At 43.6% G+C, this 23,347-nt stretch overlaps 1 protein-coding gene, 1 long non-coding RNA gene and 1 other non-coding gene across 4 annotated transcripts; 1 reads left to right on the top strand and 2 right to left on the bottom strand.

Moving 5' to 3' along the window:
* Positions 1-437: 437 nt before the first annotated feature.
* LOC103629021 (Tetratricopeptide repeat (TPR)-like superfamily protein) lies at positions 438-5,297 on the top strand. Its single transcript, XM_020539694.3, has 5 exons — positions 438-1,158; positions 2,563-2,775; positions 3,214-3,362; positions 3,442-3,510; positions 3,703-5,297. Exons 1-5 carry the CDS (start codon positions 850-852, stop codon positions 5,033-5,035), a joined length of 2,073 nt encoding a protein of 690 aa, XP_020395283.2. The 5' UTR covers positions 438-849; the 3' UTR covers positions 5,036-5,297.
* Positions 5,298-6,782: 1,485 nt separating this feature from the next.
* On the bottom strand, positions 6,783-8,911 carry LOC115029013 (MIR160cHG). 2 transcript variants are annotated; one of them, NR_163699.1, is made up of 2 exons: positions 8,726-8,911; positions 6,783-7,166 (listed from the first exon to the last, which is right to left on the bottom strand). It is a non-coding gene; the product is annotated as an MIR160cHG (long non-coding RNA). The 2 variants fall into 2 exon arrangements; NR_163698.1 differs by lacking the exon at positions 6,783-7,166 and having other exon boundaries at positions 8,563-8,888.
* Positions 8,587-8,686, bottom strand: MIR160c (microRNA MIR160c). Its single transcript, NR_121026.1, has one exon. It is a non-coding gene; the product is annotated as a microRNA MIR160c (primary transcript).
* Positions 8,912-23,347: the final 14,436 nt, after the last annotated feature.

The following is a 23,347-nucleotide window of genomic DNA, read 5'->3' as shown; positions in this document are numbered from 1 at the left end:
TCCTCCCTTCCCAGGGATCACAGCCTCTGCGTGCGGCCCTTGGCTTCCATTCTTCTTGCCCCTTTGCTCTTGTTGGCTCTGCTCCGCCTGCTCAGTGCTCACGCGCTGAACGTGCAGTCTGCTCTGCCAGCCTGCGCGCGCGTGCACAACTCTGAGTTCACCCGTTCTGTGCCTCTAGCGTTTTTCAGAACCTACATTGCCAGTTTGCCGCAGCACCGCCGCCTAATAAATTGTTGTTTTTATTATGAAGAGGAAATTTCTTTTCTTCGCTCCCAGTCTGATTGATATCAACTCATGGCAAATTCTCTTCTCATGGGAAGCACATGACATGCACTTACTACGTCCACGGGTGCACGCGGGCCCCACGCCTCCGCCCACGTCAGCTTTCCTGCCCGTTCGAAATTCAAAAGCCTCCTCCTCTCGACGCGTGGCATATAAACCCTGAGGCGGTTGCGGCGTCGGCTGGATTGCCTTTGCCTGCCTGCCTGCTTCCCTCCCTCCTTCCGCGCGCGGGCTTGCTTCCGTTCGCCACCTCGCGGCGTCGGCGCAGGCGGGGGCCGCTAGGGTTTTGCGGCGCTCGCTTGGCTAGGCTTCAAGTCCTCGCCGTCGCCGAGGTGAGCACTCCATCCTCTGATCTGACCCCCTTCCAGGACGGCACGCTCATCCTGCGCCCTGTGCGGGAAACATCACGAGGCAATGCATGCAGCCCGCAGCCAGGCACGCTAACCGCCGCCGCTGCCTCCTGTCTCCTGACCGTGACCCGTGACCGTGTCGTACTCGTACTGGTGCAGCCCCGGCCTCGCGCGCGCGCGCGCCAGGTGCTCGACGGAAGTTGGTCCCCGGCGACCAATGCCGAGCGGCGGGAGGCGGCTGCCGCCGTGGACGTCGCCGAGGAGCGCGGGGGCGCCGATGTGGAGCACTGCCGGTACCCCGGGCGGACCGCGCCCGGGCCCGGGCTACGGGACGCCGCCCGTCAGCGCGGGTTGCTTCGGCACGCGCGTCACGCCGCCGACGAGCGGGGGCACGCGCGTCACGCCACCGACGAGCGGGGGCGCGGGCGCGCGCGTCACGCCGCCGTCGACCGGGGGCTGCTCGTCGCGGCCGCCCAGGCCGCCGCCTTCCATGGATTCGCCCTACGTGCGGGCCAAGCAGGCGCAGGTAATTCATCATCGGCGCGTACCATTTCGGTCATGTTTAGGCCGGCTTAGGATTCGAGCACTACACAACTGCATGTAGCTCGTCAGCAATTAGTCGTAGCCTGCCCTTGAGCTCACGCACGGGACTAGCGACTGTTGCCATTAAAATGGTTTAGGCATGCATTTCTCATACACAATGTTCGATCGATACCTGCCACATTCAGGCATTTAACGCTTGAATTGTGGCAAGCCTTCTACCTTGCCTGTAGTAAATATTTTCATTTTTTTTTGCATGCAGCTGTGCCTAATTTCTGAAGAATGAATTAGATTTGCTCCAACTTTCTAACATGCATGCACTCCCAATTTATAGATGGCCAAGTGGGCCATACTAATGGACCGGCACTAGATACACGACATGATCCAATGCCGTGCTTGGGCCGCCACCCAGCACGTTGAGCTGGCACGAGCACGACACTACGACACGTCTTAGACCAACTAGTTGTCTTTAGATGTCAATGTGATGCGTGCATATGATTTTGAATTGTGATTTGCTATGGTTTTAAATATTATAAATCCGCTCTATATTGAATATTCATGTTTTAAAATTATATTTTGTAATTTTAAGATGTTCTATACCTTTTGAGTTCTTAAAATGGAATAGTGCGTACGCTGGCACGAGCACTACTAGGTGCTAGTGCCATATAATGCTGCCACGACACGATTAGGCATTAGTGTTGTGCTTCACTAATGCCTAATCCAAGAGAAACCTCTTCCAAGAGGGTTGGAGTTCCTGCGGTTCACTTTAGAAGAAAAGAATTGACATGATTTTTAAGAGAAACTAGACCCAAAAACCTTACAACCGCACGGTTAATCGGTTATTAGGAGGACTACATGCCAAAGGCTACTACGTTTACTCAATTGTTGAGACTGGCAATGCAATGGTTCTCTGTGGACAGTGAAAGTCCTTAACATCTCGTTATCTAATTGTATCAAACAACATATATGTGCATTGGGACCATCAAGTTTTCTCCCTGGAAGAAGATTTAGGCCCCATCCAATTGCAAATTCTTTATATGGCTAGCAATTAATAACCGATGTTGGACTTCTGATCGCCTAGCCAAGCGTGGTGTCCCATCAGCCGACCTGTCCTTTTTGTGACCAGGATGAGGAAACAATCAACTACATTCTCTCCTCCTGTGTGCTGGTGAGGGAAGCGTGGACTCGAATTCTGCAGGGGATGAACTTAAATGTCATCTTACCACCTAATTCTACAAGCTGGTTTCGTTCTTAGTGGTTTGAAGTTGTCAATCGCCTCCCTAAGGATCTTAGGAAGGGTTTCAACTCTCTAGTCATCCTGAACGTAGGAAGTACCATAAGCTGAATATGCAGATTTTTATGTTTCCTTCTGTGGTTTCTGTTATTCCAGATAGTTGAAAAGGACCCAAACAAGGCTGTACCATTGTTTTGGGCAGCTATAAACAGTGGTGACCGGATAGAGAGCGCATTGAAGGATATGGCCAATGTACTAAAACAAGCAAACCGGTCTGAAGAAGCCATTGAGGCAATAAGATCCTTTCGTGATCGATGTCCCTATGAAGCTCAGGAGTCACTTGACAATATTCTTCTAGATCTATACAAGGTATATTGTTTATCCTCTTAAAGAAAGGGGCTCATTTTTATAAGCTAAGAGGCTGTTTGGTTTGAGGGATGAGATAGTCCATCATCTTCTCACTCCTAATTTTTTTGTTTTGTTTGGTTTGTGGAATAGAATGAGTTGATCCATATTCCTCGTAAGCTAATAACTAATAATAATATGAGGAATGAGTTGATTCCACCAAATTTGTGGAATGGACTTATGATGTATCACCTCATATAAAATGAATTGATTCATCAAACCAAACACACCATAAGAGTTTCTTTTTGATTATGTAGATACATATTGAACACATTTAATTAGTTATAACATTCTCTAATTGGAATGAGTCATCTTAAAACAATTATTTACATCACCTGGTTTTTGGATGAAAATGTCACTAATACATTTCTTTTGAAATCATTAATTTTCATGTTAAACCAGAAATGTGGTAGGACAGATGAGCAGATTGAAATGCTGACATTAAAGCTGCGAATTGTTGATGAGGAGCTAGCTTCTGGTCGGTGGAAAACAAAACTGTCTAAATCTCATGGAAGAGTAGTCTACCTTTCTCTCAGAGATGAAAAAGCAAGGTAGTGGTAATATTGATATTCCCATATGAGATTTGACTTTTAAACACTATCCAGACTAAGTTCCTTGTTTCTTTCCAAGGCTATTGGGGAACCTTGCTTGGGCCTATATGCAGTCCGAAAATTATGAGGAAGCGGAGATGCTCTATAGGTATATTTTGAATTCATTCTTCCATTTCTAAATGTCACGAGTTTTCTCAAATGGCATGTTGCAGATGGACCTATAATCCCTCCGTAATACTAAGCATGTGAATGGCATACTTGCATGTGGTGTGCTGCGTGCACCTACCCTTTATATCAAAAGGGAAATATACTAATTCTGGCTACTATTGACTTGGCACAGGCAAGCTCTTGCTATAGAAGCTGACTACAACAAAGAGTGTAACTTGGCCATCTGTTTGATGAAGACTGGAAAGTTGGCTGAAGCTAAATATCTGATTCATGCTATACCTTACAACTGTAATGATGAAAGTCATGTTAAGTCTCTCTCCCGGGCTACTGAAATGCTTAGGGAATTTGACTTGCAATCCCTCCCCTCTCCCATAACTCAGGCGAAGTCCAAAGAACCACGGAATTTTGTTGCTGATGATGTGGAGATGCTTGTAGATCTACAGCCACAAACACTATCAACTCCTTTTAGTGAACTGAAATATAAAGAAGCACATATTTCAGTTTCACAAAATGCAGAGAAGCATGAGAACTGCAATTCATGCCTTCCATCTCCCATAACTCAATTGAGACGGGAAGAACCACACACTATGGTTACTGCTGATGCCGAAAAGAATGAAGGCTTTGCAGAGTTCCAAGATCTTTCTCGACTGTTCAATGATGCTGCCACGCCTCATTCAGTACTTGAGAAACTACGAAAGAGGCTAGTTAAAGAGGCACCAAAAGTCAGTATTCATGATCAAATTCAGACTCCTCCAACTGAAAGCTTGCCAAACTCTGAAAGAAACCTAGATGCTAGTGAGACTTCCGTGCAAGAAGGGAAGCTATTGACCAAAGGTGTTAGAAAAACATGGTCTGACATGGTGGATGAAGAGGAACAGCAATTGGGTGATGACAAACCATGGGCTGACATGGTGGCGAAGGATGACCAGCAATTGGGTGATGGCAAGTCAACACATGGTGTTGGAATTACTGAACAAAACGAGAGCAGTAAGCATGCAAGTAAGCTGGAGTATAGAACACCATCGTCCTCTCAAGAAAGCAGGACCCATCAAAGACCAGTCATGGGTGGTCAACTGCAAGGTTCTTCAGCAGGTTCATGGAGACGCAGTGACTCCAAAATCTACATGGATAAGAACGTGAACTGGGATCTTGTGAGGACTGCTCCGACATGGAGCAGGCATAAGGTACATGACCACAACAATCGAGTTTGGCAAAGGCTTCACACAATTCATCCCCGTGAGAGAGCCTCAGGCACGAAGCAAGTACCACGGAGAAGCAACACATCTCAGCGCGCTCTTTTTCCTGACTGGAAATCAAAAGGTGAAGGATATGGCCATGGCTATGTTCCGTTTGATGATAACGAACACACTCAGTGTTCCAGTCACATTGAGGCCGCCACTCATCGCTGGCATAATAATGAGGCAAGTACAGGGTCATGGAGGCCACAGAACCGTCTGCGGGTCTTCCAGGAAATCACAAATGAGATCAACCAAAATGTTGTGTAACTATGTCCTTGTTCCTTGCTGTCGATGGAAGTTCTCCTTTCCAGCAACATGTTGTTTGCACTACAAATGGGATCTGTGAAATAGTTCAGCAATAAACAGTTTTTCGCTTCAGTTGCTTCTGTTTTTGAGATTCAGCATAGCTACAGAAAACTATGTGAATATCTTCACTGCCCACCGTTCATACTACTGGCACGTTGGTGGATCGTGATATCTGTATATATTTTCTTTATCACTAGTGTGCCAAAGTATCTGTAAAAAAAAACTGGTGGCCTGTCTATCAATTTCTCAGAGTGGTCTGAGAATCTTTTCCTTCCCTGATTTCACATCACCTCCACAATGTGGCTTACCATGAAACTGCTTGGACTCTTGTCCCAACTGTTTAGATGCTAGTACATGGTTCCATCTGTTGCTGGACATCTCCTGCATAATGGGGCGCTGCAAGATCTGAGTGTGCTCCCTCCCTCCCTCGCTCCCTCCTCTTGTCCACTGCAGGAACAAGCAATGGAGAGCACTGCAGTTTGCAAATGGACACAGTTGCAGCTGCCGAGCAGCCTCCTGCATCAGCATAGTGCTCATTCCTGTGTCATTTTCTAGCTTGTCTGCACACCGGAGCCTGACGGATTCCATTACTGCAGCTGGTCTGGGTGTCCTAACATGGTGGCTGTCCTTCCTCAGGGGCAGCAATGGCTGGCTGGCCGGCAGCCTTGAGCTTCATCTGCGACCTGGACTTGGGCCCCAAGGCCGAGGCGATGCTGCCAGCTCAGTTGTCATGACGTGTAGCGCCTTGTCGTCACTTCGGTGAGGGCGACAAGGCTGCCGTCGCCTCTCCGGCTGCCACCAGGGTTTGGCCTCTAATAATTCTGGTGCATGATTGTTGGCTTCGCATACGGAGCGAGAGATAGTTGTGTACCTGCTGGATCCTCGTCCTGGTGCTTGTCTATATACACAACTATCTCTCTCTATCTGGTCGATCTGCACTGCCTATGAATGGTAAGATACTCTTCTTCAACCTCTTGATCATCTATCTCCCTGGTTTTCGATAACGAAGCTAGTCGCATTGCTTCACATTTCTCTTGTGATGTGATACTGATACACACACACACACTGACCAATATGTACATGTGTGTGCGGCCGCTGCCTGGTCAGTGCGAGCAGTGACCCGCTGCAGCAACGGATGCATGCATTTGCGGGCAGGGGTTGCACAGGCACAGCACAGGGCACGTGAGATCCCTCATGCACACTCATCCTGAGGTACAGACCATTACTGCTATATAGACTGTGCAGCCGTCAGGAGTGGCAGCCGGCCGGCCGACGGTACGCCGACCATTACCTGAATCATCTGTGGGTGGCTTTTTTCAGGGCGACTACTATATGGGGAACTGTTCTACCGGCTCAATCATGCCAGGCGGCCAGCCAATCTTCTTCAGTTATTTCCTGGACAGGTAGAGAGAGAGAGAGGAGACGCGGCACAGCACAGTGCTGCGATTTTCACGTGCCGGTACTGTGACGGCCGGAGAGAGGTAATTGGATACTTGCGCTTTATTACTTACGGTCGTTTATTTCGTTAAGCCTGCACATATGTCATGCATGTCGAGCGGTAGTGTAGCTTGAACAAATTTTGGCACTGGATTCAGACCCGCCTGCATGCATGCATTCCCGGATTTTGACGCTGCTGTGCGTCGATCTGTGATTGATCGAATGGATACATTATAGATAGATGCACATGTAGATCTATCTAAACGACTCGATTATAACAGCCGGTGGAGCCTTTATTTCTTGCCGACAAAATGAACGGAATAATTACATCGCAAATGGCACATTATTGAAGATATACCCAAAACCACCAGCCATGTGCTCTTTGAACACCCGCAAGCAGATCAACTCGATCGAAACGCTGCTGCCAGCTGTTCATTCGGGACTTTTGCCGGATCCTGCTACAATAATTAAAAAAAAATGGACCGAGCAGGTCGTTTGGATTTTGTGTTCACCTATCTTGTGTCCCGTGCTAGCAAAGTTCTCCTTGCTGCCGAGAGAGAGAGGGAGAGCCAACAGGCTGGCTGGCGAGCGTCTCGTGTGGCTAGGGAACCTGGCAATAGTCCCCAAACACGACACGCCCTTGGTATCCCGCTGCCTGTAGAGTGAAACACTAGCTCAGGGTTTCAAATACAAAACACAAGCCTTGAGGTTAATAGCTTGTTTAGGAGCAAAGATACAAAAGGAGATTAGAGGGGCTAAAATCTCTTGCTATTCAATTTTTAATAGCAAGAAAAATTTAGCCCCTCCAATCCTCACAGGAGTACTGGCTCTCAAACAAGCCATAACAGTCTATTAAATTATGTGGATTCAGCAAGGTTAATAATATAGCTCATAATAGACTTTTTGATGTTGTCATATATATATATATATATATATATATATATATATATATATATATATATATATATATATATATATATATATATATATATATATATATATATATATATATAACAATTAGGAATGATTTGGTGTATAGGGATTTTGAGGGAATCCATGTGGAAGGAATTGAATTCCTTCCCCATGGATTCCCTCGTGATCTCTGTCCACCAAATCAGGGCATATTATAATCCCAAACAAACACCTACTTCTCTTTATTTCTTTCTTTGGTGTCACCACATCTAATCACATGTAATGTGACATCTTCTACAACCCGGCTATGTCACCTTATTATACTTGCTCTAACTTAGAGAAACTCTGTAAATCAAGGATTTATAAGGAACCTATGATCCTGATGATGTTTCAGTATACTTTGTAGCATAATTGGTGGTGCTTACTATGGTTATCTGAATCATATGCTTCTTGCTAAAACCGTTTGAAGCAACAACCAAGCCTTCCATTGCCCCTTTTCCCCTTGATAAATCCTTCCGTTTCTTGTGACAAGTTAGTAACATAATTGAGCATTGTAAGATAATGATATTGCCAATATTTTGAAACCAAATGCCATTAGTTTCATACACTTAAAATGTCCTGTAGACCATGCCCTTAGTGGTTCCAATGCTTAGACACCTATGCTTTGCAATGCAAAGGCTCCAACACAAAATAAAAATGCAGTATCTAACTGTGCAGTAACAAACAAACAATTAGAGAGTCCCTATTAATCACGCTACTAAAATGAGTTGCATTGATATTTATTATCCAAGTCATGCAAATCTTCCATTGTAAATTTCGTATAAATCATGATTATCAGAAAACAGCGAGCAGTTACTACATATAAAGGTTAACAAATAATATTATCAGAAAACGGCATGGATGGAAACGAACATTATTGTACAAGCAAGCAGGGAGAGAGACCAAACAAACACGCCACATAGAGAAGAAGTCATACATATACAATCATACAAATGTGCCACAAATCCCAGTAAACTAACCTCGATCGAAAAAAGCCAAAGGAGAGAGAGAGGATTGGAAAATGAGTTCGAATATGCTGATAAACACAAGTAATTAAACCAACTTTGAAAATAAGCAAGCGAGAGGAGGGAAAGGGTTCGAAAATGAGCTACAACAAAAATGGCGAGATATGCTTGGCACCATGCACGCCATCCATCTTATAGGCAACCCTACCAAGCTGTCGTTGCTCTAGATGAGTGGCATACAGGGAGCCAGGCACATCCTAAGCAATGCAAACCTTCATATATTATTACGCAAAATCACCTTTGCACATCCTGATCCATCTATCAAAGCTTCACGCATCATACGTAAATGCATGCATGTGCCAACCGTAGCATTGTTGCCAATGCATCTTGCACACCCAAGCAGAAAGATGTGCATGGTTTTCTATATCACCAGTGTTCTAGCTAACTGACATGTATGAATGAGTGAATAGATGCGATGATGGGTGGAAGTAAGTAGAGAGGTTGCCCGGCCCTTATAATGGCCGTGTGATGTGTTGTAGGACGGGAGATTCCGGTCATACGACCTATACAGGAAGGGAAAAAAAAATGCACAGTATTTACCATTGGTAAAAAAGGGGAGGCCGGGGGGAACCACTGTTGTGCTAGCTAGAAGCTAGCTCTGCACAAAGCAACATGCGTAGTATGCATGAACCCCAGCTGGTAGGGATTAAATGGGTCATATGGCAACGGCATATGGAAGTCGTACCTTTGATCTGAAAAAAAACGAGCTCTTTTTTTGCATCGCTTTTTTCTAAAAAATTTCTAGTAGCGTAATGCGTGATAGTGGACAATTATAAGATATCTTAATTTTCTAGGTATATGTAGCTTTTTTGCTGTACTCTTACATATATCTAAGGGCATAACAAAAATTATGTAATAATTTTAAAGAGAGGGAGCACTATGTACATGTCAGATCTAGAGTAGATAGTTGTTGATGTCACTCATTTCATGAGCATAATTATCATCATTGCTTTCTCTTAGCTCAACAAATGTTGTAGCCTTGAATTTTGTAGCATGTAATGCTATAAAGTAACAGCAAAAAAAAAAAAAAAAAACGAGCCTAGCTCTACCCTGACTAAATATATTTTACACCTAATATCAAACTATATGGTTATTTGTTCGATCTATGCCTATATATAATATTTATATTTATATCTCTATATCCCTATATATAACCTACCAGTTTTTACTTTGCAATATCTACCCAACCAAATCACCCCACACCCATAATCTCCTCTAAACCTACCAAACGAATTGTACTCACACATATTACACCCTCAAAACCAACGATTCAGGTCGCTAGATAACTTTCCTCTCTACTACTCACTCAAATTCAATAGCTAATGTTATTTATATCATGCTTCCCTCGTCCCTCTCCCCCTCCTCCATGATCCCGCCGCCCCCTCCCCTCACTTGTGTCGCCGCCGTCAGGCCCTCCCTCATGACGTTGTTGCGGCCAACGTCGGTCCATCGTTCATGACTCCCATCTCTCTTCTTCAACCCCTCGGTCTGCCACTCCTCATTCACACCCACAATTTGTGTCCATCTGTTGCATTGATGGAATCGGGTTGGTCGAGTCGGGTGGACCATGCTCGGATCTAGGTGACACCACACTGCTCATGTCATGTCCTATAGTCAACTGAGTCCAAGCTTGTGCGCATTATGACTCAACGCGCGTACGTACGTGCATGGATGTGCAGGTCGCCTTCAACCTTTCCCAACCTCACAACAAGTGCATGGAGGATAATCGTTAGATTGGGGGCTACGGCTGCCTACCAGCAAGGAAGGGCTTAGCTTAAACAACGTTTCAATGGAATTGGAATTCCAGCTTCGAAATTAAAGGGAATTATAGAGAAAAGTAGTTCATTTCTACCTCAATCCTCTCTAATCTCGAAGGGGATTTGAGGTTTCCAAAGTAGCATTGGAGACATCATCGAGTAGCACCTACGTACGACGGATGGAATGTTCTTCAGTTCACACGCTCGCGCAAGCCACATGACCAGTGGCCGGTGTACATGATCCAGATGCATCTTTCTGTCTACTACCTGCATTCGCTCGCACACGACTAGAGGAATGCATATCTCCACGTACGCACGCATGTACTGACGGCGACGTACGCTAGTTGAACCTGATGCACAGACGTATTCTGGTACACACGAAACCAACACCACGGATTCCGTCATATCTGTTCCGTGTCGACGAGGACGATATGGGACACTAATGTTGGATCCAAAACCAGAGCCAGCACTCATCGGTGTCCTGGTGGTTCCATCGGGTGGTGGATTCCGTCATATCAGCTTCAAAACCAGAGCCGGACAGTGGGTTGGGCTGTCAAACGAACGGCACGGTCGCCACCGACCTCCGGTTGTCACGTGATATTTTCTAATTGGTTCGCACTATTGTAAATTTTAAAATTTTGTCTTTTAAAAAGTTCATTAACATCTTCCACTCTTCAAATTGCTCTTACCATATCATAATTCACTCGTCTCACTCTCCTTTCACTCCACTAAATCGTTGTTGTCAGAATGACTTTCTTGAGCTCGGACGTTGTTGAGATGACGACCGAATATGAGGTGCTCGATATGCCGCATGCATCAAACTATGATAAATGCGGTGTTGCAACTTGTGTCTAGTCTTCAACGAGAAAGAGGCGAAGGATGTAGCACCGGAGCTACATCGATCAAGATCATGAAGCCACTCGTGACTCGTTGGTGCTAAACTACTTCAACGACCCGTGCGTCTATCTATCGCTCTACTTTCGTCACAGGTATCACATGTGGAGGAGTCTCTTGCTTCAAGCCTTCATGACCAGCTCGGCGAGAGCTTCGTCATAGTGCTTCCGGTTCATCGTCAAAAATCGAGATGACCAGCAGCAACACGAGATTGAAGGGCTTGATTGGAAGGTAAGTGAGTGGCATGTTAGGGTTTTTCCCGCGTGATAAGTTTGGCGCTTCCCACCTGATGGATAACCACCACCATATACCCTTCTACATGCAAGATTGTCATACACCACAAATTTCACGATAGGTACAATCATGATAAGTTGGCAACAACTAGGTCATACATTTGTAAACAAATCTTTCCCACCATCATGCCACCTATTTTTGTGCAACCCTACTAATTTATTAAAAATGTGATATCTTCAAGGTCAAATAATTCGTTTTAATCTGTTCAGGTTGTGTTAGGTTCATATTATTTTTTGCGTACGTAGTAATAACATTGTTTTAATTAATTAGTTAATCAATGTGACATGTTCAGGTTAATTTCTCCAAGTCAACTATGGTTGCGGAGGATCGTTGTCTTCTTATGATATAATTATTTAGCTATTTTGTACAACACTCTTATTATACAGTAAAGATGCGACATTCCTTTCGGTATCATGAGTCATCGATCATATGTGTGAGACTTGATCCTATCACACATTTGATTCGCGCCCGGGTTTACCCTTAAATCCAGGTGTGACACAAAAAAACTAGAAACTGGTTTTTAAAACCGGGTTCCAAACATCATCAAGCAGATTTTTTTCTTCATAAAACAGTTTCTAGAAACGAAATAGGAACTGATTTTTAAAATCTGGATTGCTTCTAAACAGGGCCTTAGTCGATTTGGTTCTTAGTTGCTTTTGCCTACTATGGACCCGTTGTTTGTTTTGAGAGTCACACTGGTGTGCATTTCAATCGGTTTATTTTTAGTTGGCTGTAGTTTGTGGATTTTTTATGTTTCTTTCCATCCTAGCGGAAGCGTGTTGTTGAGTAGTTTTTGTACGTTGTTTCTCTTTTTATTCTCCACTACTTAAGACATATTCTGGTACACACGAAACCAACACCACAAATTCTATCATATCTGTTCTGCGTCGACGAGGACGATATGGGACGCTAATGTTGGATCCAAAACTAGAGTCGACACTCATCCATGCCCTGGTGGTTCCATCGGGTGGTGGATTCCGTCATATCAGCTTCAAAACCAGAGCCGGGCAGTGGGTTGGGCTGTCAACCAAGCGGCACGGTCGCTACCGACCTCCGTTTGTCATGTGACAGTTTTTGATTGGTTCGCACTATTGTAAATTTTAAAATTTTGTCTTTTAAAAAGTTCATTAACATCTTCCACTCTTCAAATTGCTCTTACCACATCTCATAATTCACTCATCTCACTCTCCTTTCACTCCACTAAACCGTTGTCAGGATGACTTTCTTGAGGTCGGACGTTGTTGAGATGACGACCGAATACGAGGTGCTCGATATGCCGCATCAAACTATGATATATGCGGTGTTGAAACGTGTTTCTGGTCTTCAACGAGAAGGAGACGAAGGACATAGCATCAAAGCTACATCGACCGAGATCGTGAAGCCACCCATGGCTGGTTGGTGCCAAACTACTTCACTCGTGCGTCTATCTTTTGCTCTACTTTCATCAAAGGTATCACATGTGGATCTCTTGCTTCAAATTTTGCAAAGGTTGGATATGCATTATTCTCCCTACTTCATTCTTAGAGCCATCTATACACCAGAGAAAATGTAGAGCCACCTTCAATAAGATAACAAAGAGTGTTTGCACTACCAGAATTCGGCTATTTGCCGAGTGCCTGTAGCTTTGCCGAGTGCAATTTATTGGGCACTTAGCAAAACAAGCTTTGCCAAGCATCACACTCGGCAAAAGCAAGCACTCGGCGAAGAGCGTCTTTGCCGAGCGCCGAACACTCGGCATAAAATGGCTCTCGGTAAAGGCGTCGCTGCTGAGTGCCCAATTCTCGACAAAAACCAGATCTCGATAAAGCGCCGTCAGCATCCGACGGCACCTGACGACCGTTATCATTGCGAGTGTCTCAGCCAAACACTCGACAAAGAACTATTATGCCGAATGTCTTATTAGGACACTCGGCAAAATATGTTTGGTTTTTTATTTTTACAACCAAACTTTGCCGAGTGCGAGTGAGTACACTAGGCCAAGTCTCCGTCACTTGTCGTCGTCACGACGACTTTTCTTTGCCGAGCATCAGATAGCACTCGGCAAATACTTTTATCGAGTGCCCAACAAAACTACTCAACAAAGAAGTTGTTGTCTATGTATAGTTCATCGAGTCCTCTTTGCCGAGAGTCACACTCGGCAAAGAGTTTATCGAATGTTTTTTAGACTTTGTTGAGTGCCGCACTCAACAAAGCAGTTGTGTCTGGTAGTGTTGGTAGAATCATAATATTCATAACATTATTTTTGTGGTGTATTTGAAAGGTGCATAATAGAGGAACTTTCCAATAGAAAACTAGACGACCAAGCTAGTTTATATACGAATAACACCAATCAAATACAGCTTGGCAATGCCTCCTAGAACGCCTGCATTTTAGGGTCTACTTAGAAGCACCCATTTTTTTCTCCAACTACGTAGAAGAGTTGTGTGTCATTTCATTAAGCAAGAAATAGGGTAACACAAAGGGAGAGGGACAACACCCACTGCCAACACAATAGCCTTTATAGACGCGACAGATCACAAAGAAATTCAACCCTAGCCTAGTGCCATGCTCAACTCATGGATTAAAAACTGATTTATAGAAATTGCCGTGTTCTAAACATATCAAGTTTATATATGGTCCAGTTTATAGAAATTGGGTTTACAGTTTCTTAAAAACCAAAAAGTCTGTTAGTTACATTCTATCTTGTTGATTTCATGGAATTTACATCTATTGCCAATACTTTTTAAAATATAGGAAGGGTAGCTTAGTCACCATGTAACAAAAAAACTAGAAAATGGTTTTTTAGAAACCGGGTTCCAAACATCATCAACCAGATTTTTTTCATAAACCATTTTCTAAAAACTGAAAATAGAAAGTGATTTTTAAAAACTAGATTGCTTCTAAACAAGGCCTATTCGATTTGGTTCTTAGTTGCTTTTTGTGAATCATCTAGGCCCCTTAGTGATGTTTTGGTAATTAATGACAACTACTTGTGGACTAACGGTTCTTGGAGAAATAAGAATGCAGGTTGAACCACATAGAACAGAAATTCTTGGAGACTTATAAGCATTGGTTGTGGATCAAGTGAAGGCAAAGGTATAATATATGTTTTTGTTTTTGCCGGTCTCCAGGAGTTTAGAGAAGATATTTGACCGGATTAGTAGGCTAGATGGTCGTACTATTAAGAGGGGTCAATGACTTTAGTTTGTGTAAAACTTAGAGCCTCATAGAGCATCTAGTGGTTGCATTTGCATGAGGACTAACATCGCTTCCAATTTTGAGAGTTAAAAATCTTTTCAAAAGCGCGTTTGAAAAGTTGCTAAGTCTTGGGATAGGCGGACCGTCCGGGCCATGTGGGCGGACCGTCCGCGATTCATCCAGTGGGGTCTGAAGTGTGGTCACTTCAAACTAGTCCTGTAATTTTGTACTGCGGACCGTCCGGGCCTTAGGGCCGGACCGTCCGCAGTCCTGACCAGAGTAGATTGCTCTCTGCATAGTCCCTGTATTATTGTGCGGACTGTCCGGCCAGGGTCGGCGGACTGTCGGCGAGTGCCAAATAGATTTGGGCAGGGACTGTGTGTTTTTGGGTGTTTGTACTATGGACTGTCCGGGGCCTAAGCCCGGACAATACTAACTCCCAGGTCACGGACCGTCCGGCCGTGTATGGCGGACAGTCCGCGTGTGTTAATCCTTCGTGGTCAGAGCTCTGGTGCTCCAAGTTGCCAGGTCTCGGACGGTTCGGCCAAGGTTGGCGGACTGTCCGGACCTCGCTTTTCTGACAGCTCTGACAGAATTCAAACGGGAAAAATAGCCGTTACTTGTACGGCGGACCGTCCAGCCTTAGGGCGCGGACCGTCCGCGTGTGCGCAGAAAGTGTGCTAGTTGCACATAACAATTGAATTTTTGAAGTGGGCTATAAATAGAAGGGGAGCTCGTGTGTGAGGGCTCTCTTGGCCATTCCTTGCAGACATTGAACTCATTTGTGATCCTCCCACTCATTCTCTCACACTCCTTGCTTGAGATTGCATTCTAGTGAGAGATTGAGAGTTACTAGTGCATTTGCATCCATTGGTGATTCTTGAGGCACTAGGTGGTACACTAAGCAAGCGTCATCAGCTTGTTACTCTTCGAAGTTACCGCCTCCTAGACGGCTCGGGTGTTGTCTCCGTCGAGCTCTCCAAGAAGATTGTGGAGGAGCCACAATGTCGATTGTGAGGGGTTCACGCCTATCTCGCCAGAGCGGCAAAGGTGACATTAGTGGAAACGAGGTATTGAGTGATTTCTTGTCCACTTGGCTCAAAGATCAAGCCGTGTCTTGATAGAGGAGCAAGTGAGAGCTTGAAGTCCACCTCAACATGGATTAGGGGTGATCGACAAATCACCGATACCACGGGATAAAATCCGGTTTCTTTCTTTTCTTGCATTACTTATTGCCGTGCAAGTGATTAGTATTTCACATATTGTTCTTCGTGTATACAATCACCATAGTTGATTCTCATAGATTGTTTACTTGTTGTTACTAGAGAATTTATACCTCTTGTCATATTGATTAAATTTCTCTAGTGTTTTTGATTTTAATCAAAACCGTCTATTCACCCCCCTCTAGCCGGTGTCCTAGATCCTACAAGTGGTATCGGAGTCGAGGACTCCATTGTTTGTGGATCTAATCATCCCAGAGTGGGACAAAATGACTAGTAACAACAATGTGCACATTGGGAAGCCACCACATTTTGATGAAAATAACTATGACTATTGGAAAATAAGAATGTCAATGCATCTTAGAGCAATGGGTGGAAAAATTTGGCCAATTGTCAAGAATGGGTTCGTTGTGTTGAAAGAAGATGAACCATCGGCTAGTGACAATGAAAACATTCTTACAAATGATCAAGCCATGAATGTATTCTATGATGCTCTTGACATAAATAAGTTCAACCGTATCAAGAATCTCACGACTGCTCATGAGATTTGGATAAAGCTAATGGAAGTTCATGAAGAAACTACAATTGTGAAGAGTGACAAGCTATATGTGTGCAAAGGAAAATTTGAGCAATTCATTATGAAAGAAGATGAAAGTGTATCCGATATGTTCAACCGGTTAAATGAGATAGTGAATGAACTCAAGGGACTTGGTATTAATGTACCAGATGTGGATTTCACTCATAAGTTCCTTAGATCTCTTCCAGAGAAGTATGAGACCATTGTGACCATGTTAGTAAGAAGTGATCTATCTACAACTTCTCCAACCAAAGTATTGGGGGAAATTCGTACTCAAGATATATTCAAGAAATCTTAAGCCGACGCTATAAGTTTGGCAAAGAAAGTGAAGAATGAATCAATCGTTCTCAAAGATAAAGCTTCTAAGGCAATTGAAAAAGAAGATAGTGATGATGAAGAAAATGAAAGTGAGAGTGATGGAGATATGGCTCTATTTGTAAAGAAATTCAACAAATTCATGAAGATGAAGAGAGGTCAACCTAGAAGAGGCCAAACATCAAGAAGAAATGCTTTCAATGATAGAAAATGTTTTGAGTGTGGGGAACCCGGTCACATCGCCATGAATTGCCCTAACAAGAAGAAGGACAAAGATGGAGATGATAAGAAGAAGAAGAAATTCTACAATAAGAAGAAAGATGGCAAAGCCTACCTAGTTGAATGGGATTCGGATGATAGCTTGGATGATGATAATGATGACACCTCATCCAAGCTTAATGCCGGAATTGCCATCAAGGAAGCCCCTTCACTTTTCTCATCCCTTCATTGTCTCATGGCAAAGGGAGATGCTAAGGTAAAAATCATCACCGATTTAAATGATATAAATGATGATGATGATGTTGATGATGATGGCTATTCATATGATGATCTTGTTAGAATGTTAGGTGAGGCCGATGACTATATGCATAAAGAAAAAGAAAAGTTTAAGATCTTGAAGGAATTGTATAAAAACCTCCAAGTGTCTTTTGAGGAGCTCAAGACCTCTCACAACGATCTAAAAGAGAATTGTGAGAAGCTTGCGGAAGCTCAAAACTCATCTATTGTGCATGAAGTTGTGGTGGTCACCGAGGATGTTGGAGTCACTTGTGACTTACTTGATAGTCCTACAAGTGAACCACAGCGTACTAACTCTATTTGTGATAAATGCAAATTTTTTCTTATGAATGATAATATTGCTTTTGATGAATCACAAATCATTGTTGAGAATGAAGTATTAGTAGATAGAGTGAATGCTCTAACCCATGATCTAGAGAAGGCATATGGTGGAAAGGCTAAATTGGATTTCATATTGGGAAGTCAACGGTGCTCACTTAATCATGAGGGTCTTGGATATGTTCCCAAGAAAGGAAAGAATGCTTTTGTAAAGCAAAAGACATTGTTTGTGAGAGAATGTGACAAAGTGTGTCACGAGTGTCACAAGAAGGGACATATGAGGAAGAATTGTCCTAAGCTCAAGAATGTATCCTCCACTTGTTTTGAGCATTGTTATGTTCTTTCTCATAATGCAAAAGGTGTTCATGCTAAATTTGTTGGTACTTCAATTGTTGGCAACAAGAAGAAAGCTATTTGGGTGCCAAAGACCTTGGTCACTAACATTCAAGGACCCAAGCGAGTTTGGGTACCTAAAAGAGATTGATTTCCTTTTGTAGGTGAACTACAAGGCGGGAGGGAATCATTGGGTGTTGGATAGTTGATGCACTCAACACATGACCGAAGATATGAAAATGTTCACCCAAATGAGTGAGGAAGATTGCTCAAATTATTATAGTATCACATTTGGAGATAATCGCAAAGGAAAGGTTAAAGGCTTGGGTAAAATTGCTATTTCAAATGATCATTCCATATCAAATGTGCTATTGGTTGAGTCTTTGAACTTTAATTTACTATCCGGAGCTCAATTATGTGATTTAGGATTTAGTTGCAATTTCACCGTTGATGATGTTATTATCTCTAGTGTTGATGGTAGCAATCTTAAGTTTAAAGGCTTTAGATATGAAAATCTTTATCTTGTTGATTTCTCATCTAGTGAGGCAAAGCTCACAACTTGCTTATTCTCAAGGGCTTCACTAGGTTGGCTATGGCATAGAAGACTTGGTCATGTTGGAATAAAGCAACTCAATCGTTTAACCAAACATGACCTACTCCGTGGCTTGAAAGATGTGAAATTTGAGAAGAACAAATTGTGTAGCTCTTGTCAAGCCGGGAAGCAAGTGGCGAATACTCATCCAAATAAGAGTCAAATGTCTACTTATCGGCCTTTGGAATTACTTCACATGGATTTATTTGGGCCAACATCTTTTGTGAGTATTGGCGGAAATTTCTATTGCCTTGTGATTGTAGATGATTATTCTAGATTCACTTGGGTTTACTTTCTTCGGGATAAATCTAATGTGTTTGAAACATTCAAGTCATTTGCTATATTGGCTCAAAACCAATTTGATTTTGATATCAAGAAAGTTAGAAGTGATAATGGGTCAGAATTCAAAAATGCTAGAATTGATAAATATTGTGATGACAAGGGTATTAAACAGGCCTGGGCATAAAAACCGAAAACCGAACACCGAAACCGAAAAAACCAGAACCGAACAAACCAGATTACTTTTCAGTTACCAATCTGCAGAAACCGAAATAAGTTCGGTGTTCGGTTTTTTATTTCGGTTTAAACCGAAAACCGGAAGCACGTGGCATACACCGAATCAGGCCATCAATTGAAGTTGGCCCATCAGGCACGCATAAGCCAAATCGCCATTCGCCATTACGCCATCGCTCAGAGCCCCAAACGCCCACCGCCCGACCGCCGAACGCCCGAACCCTAGCCAAGCGCCGCCGCCCGCCTGCTGTCCTGCCGAGTCACCGGCTCACCGCCTGGGCGCCTGGCGGCCACCGCGCGCCACCAGTGACCAGCCGCAGCCGGTCGGCCACCGCCCACCAGCCCACCGTCCACGTCCAGTCGTCCAGACGAAACCAGCACGGTGGCACGCCGGCACCGCTCGCCACTCACCAGGGCCAGGCAGTCGGCCACGCCGGCTTGGAGTTGGTGGCTTGCCAGTTGCCACTCGCCACCAGCGGCCAGCCCAGCAGCCTGCAGCCAGCACGGCTCGCAACTCGCAGTGCCGGGCAATCGGTTTTTTCGGTTAAACCAAAAACCGAACCGAAAAAATCGGTTAACTGAAGGTCCGGTTTTTGATTTTCCGTAGAAGATTTTGGTTACCGTTTTCCAGAAACCGAAGTTATAAAAAAACCGAAAAACCAAACCGAAAAAACCGTTAACCGATTGCTCAGGCCTAGTATTAAACTTGAATTTTCTTCCAAATATACTCCGGAACAAAATGTTGAAAGAAAGAATAGGACTCTCATTGATATGGCTAGGTCTATGTTAGCGAATATAATGTGTCAGATTCTTATTGGGCCGAAGCAATAAACACCGCATGTCATTCATCACATAGGCTATATTGTCACAAGCTCTTGAAGAAAACTCCCTATGAATTGCTCATTGGTAGAAAGCCAAATATCTCATATTTTAGAGTATTCGGTTGCAAATGCTATATTTTGAGAAAAGGAAGTCGGCTCTCTAAATTTGAGAAGAAATGTGATGAGGGTTTTCTACTTGGATATTCATCAAATAGTAAGGCTTATAGAGTTTTCAACAAGACTCATGGTATTATTGAAGAAGCATATGATGTTGAGTTTGATGAAACTAATGGGTCTCAAGATGAAAGCGATAATCTTGATAATGTTGGTGGAACTCAATTGAGAAATGCTATGAAAACAATGGCTATTGGTGAAATAAAGCCAAAGGAAGATGATGATGAAAATAGTGTGGTTGTCATTCCATCCTCTTCAACCCTAAATGAAGAAAATCACCAAAGCCAACAAAATGATGAAATTATGGATATTCATGATCAAGATACTTCAAATCATTCAGTTCCTCCTCATGCTTCAACTAGTAATTCTCAAATGGTATCAAGGATTCATCATTCTATTGTGAAGGATCACCCAGTTGATCAAATTGTGGGTGATATTAGTAAGGGTGTTCAAACTTGCTCTCGTATAGCTTCATTTTGTGAACATTTCTCTTTTGTATCTTGTATGAAACCTAACCATGTAGATGAAGCTCTACTTGATGTTGATTGGGTGAATGCAATGCATGAAGAATTAAATAATTTCACTCGAAATGAAGTTTGGGAGCTTATTGAGAGACCAAAGAACCACAATGTTATTGGTACCAAATGGGTGTTTCGCAACAAGCACAATGAAGATGGATTAGTAGTAAGAAACAAGGCAAGATTAGTTGCACAAGGGTATACTCAAATAGAGGGATTGGATTTTGGTGAGACATTTTCTCCCGTGGCAAGATTGGAAGCAATCCGAATCCTTCTTGCTTATGCTTGTTTGTCATAATATCAAGCTCTACCAAATGGATGTAAAGAGTGCCTTTCTAAATGGTAAGATTAGTGAACTAGTGTATGTTGAACAACCTCCCGGTTTTGAGGACCCAAAAGACCTAACCACGTGTACAAGCTTTCTAAAGCTCTCTATGGGCTTAAGCAAGCCCCACGCGCTTGGTACGAAAGGCTTAGGGATTTCTTGCTTTCCAAAGACTTTAAAATTGGGAAGGTTGACACTACCCTATTCACTAAAAGAATTGGCAAAGATTTGTTTGTTTGTCAAATTTATGTTGATGATATTATTTTTGGATCTACTAATGAATTGTTTTGTGAGGAATTTGGAAAAATGATGTCAAAAGAATTTGAAATGTCTATGATAGGAGAATTGAGCTTCTTTCTTGGTCTTCAAATCAAACAATTGAAAGATGGAATCTTTATAAGTCAATCAAAATATTTGAAGGATATGCTCAAGAAGTTTGGCTTAGAGAATGCAAAGCCTATCAAGACTCCTATGGCAACAAATGGTCATCTAGACTTAGATGAGGGAGGTACTATGGTTGATAAAAAACTTTTTCGCTCAATAATTGGTAGTGTTGGGGGCCTTCGGCTTCCGAAGGTCCTCAAAAACGTGATTTGACAATGTTTTCTAAGTATGCGAGTAGGTATCTTCGGAATCAGGTTGCGGGTATACAGAAGCATGGTCAAGACGAAGTTTGACTAAAATGAAAGACGATCATGACGAAGGATGAAACGATCACGAAGCTATGTGCAGAGGAGCTTCGACATGACAGCAGAAAGGGGAAACCGACTTAAAGATGAAAAGCCGAATCAGCCCTCGAAGAATTACTATAGAGTTATTGATAAAAATAAAGGGATTAATGTAATTTTATACGGGCTGCGTCCCGTGCCTATAAATAGATGAATAGTACTCCTGTACTGTTCACGCTGACTTGGCATTGGTATCACGCTTGTACCCTTACTTTCCTTCAAGCCGAAGGTACACTTGTTGTTGTTGTTTATATAAGCGAAATAAATGAAAATGAATTAATGATCAAAGTAATCATATTATTTTATGCTCGAATCTTCTTTATTTTTTCATTATGATTATGATTATGAAGGTATGACCTTCATAACCTTCGTCCGAAATCCATTATATCCAAAGGGAAATAATGCTTCGAAGGACGAAGGGATCTGATATTTAACATTTTATGTTGCCTTGTTCTTAATTCATAGCATTTGAGAACAAGTCCCCAACATTGGCGCCCAGCTATGGTGAACCCACTTCCATTTCTTGAGCTCTTAACACCTTCGGCAAGCATCACCTTCGTCATGCCGCCGAAAAAAGCTTCAGCGACAGGGGCTGCTACTCTGCAGCCGTTGGATCCCAATCAGGACGTCCTTTCTCTTAGGGAGGCCTGAAGCCAGAAGAGGAAGGCTGTTAGTCCAACGCCTCCGGAAGATGACTTGGATCAGGAGATCCAAAACCTGGAGATTCTTCAGCAACAGGTGCAATGAAAGAAGGAGAAGATGGCTCATTTAGTTGACCTTCAGAGACAGATAGATGAAGCTTCCAAAGAGGTCCGTCATCTTGTTCAAGATGACCAGAACCGAAGGCCTCCGCGCAGAGAGCTCCATCAGGAAGGCTTCTACAATGAGGACGACTGGTATGAAGATTTCCATCATGGAAATTTTGCTTTCGATGATGCTTCTCCTCTATCAACAGAATTGCAGGCTACACCATGGCCCCAGTCTTACAAGCCACCCCAGCTCCCCATGTACGACGGTCATACAGACCCGAAGCAATTCTTGATGAGCTATGAAGCAACCATATCTTCGTATGGTGGCAACACTGCAGTCATGGCAAAGTCTTTTGTCATGGTCATCAAGAGTGTCGCTCAGACCTGGTACTCCTCTCTCCGGCCAGGGACAATCACCTCTTGGCAGAAGCTGAAGGATATGTTGACAACCAGCTTCCAAGGGTTTCAGACGAAGCCAGTTACTGCTCAAGCTTTATTCCAGTGTACCCAGGACCACGGAGAATACCTCCAGGCGTATGTCCGAAGGTTTCTGCGTCTGAGGGCACAAGCGCCAACAGTGCCCAATGAAATTGTCATTGAGGCCATGATTAAGGGGCTTCGGCCGGGACCTTCAGCGCAATATTTTGCCAGGAAGCCACCACAAACTTTGGAGAAGCTGCTCCAGAAGATGGACGAGTACATCCGGGCCGACAATGACTTCCGCCAAAGAAGGGAGGAGGCATTTAGGTTCTCTGAAATGACTAGGGGCTTCGGAGGAAGATTTCATACGAGGCATGTCAAGTCAATTCATAACTCCACTCAAAGTGATGATAGAGGGAGCCAACAGCAAAGGCCACAACACTCTTCGCAAGCTTCGGGACAACAACAAAGCTCTGTTCGGCCGCCAGCGCCAAGGGGCAGAGGCGCCAGGGGCTTCGGTGGAAGATTTGGGGATCAGCCAAGAAGAATTTACTGTCTATTCTGTGGTGAAGACAAGGGCCATACCACCAGGATGTGCCACGTCACCATACAGAAGCAA

Source organism: Zea mays, chromosome 6 (genome assembly GCF_902167145.1).
Source record: "Zea mays cultivar B73 chromosome 6, Zm-B73-REFERENCE-NAM-5.0, whole genome shotgun sequence".
In the NCBI taxonomy this organism is placed as follows: domain Eukaryota; kingdom Viridiplantae; phylum Streptophyta; class Magnoliopsida; order Poales; family Poaceae; genus Zea; species Zea mays.
This window is presented reverse-complemented; position numbering and strand designations above follow the sequence as displayed.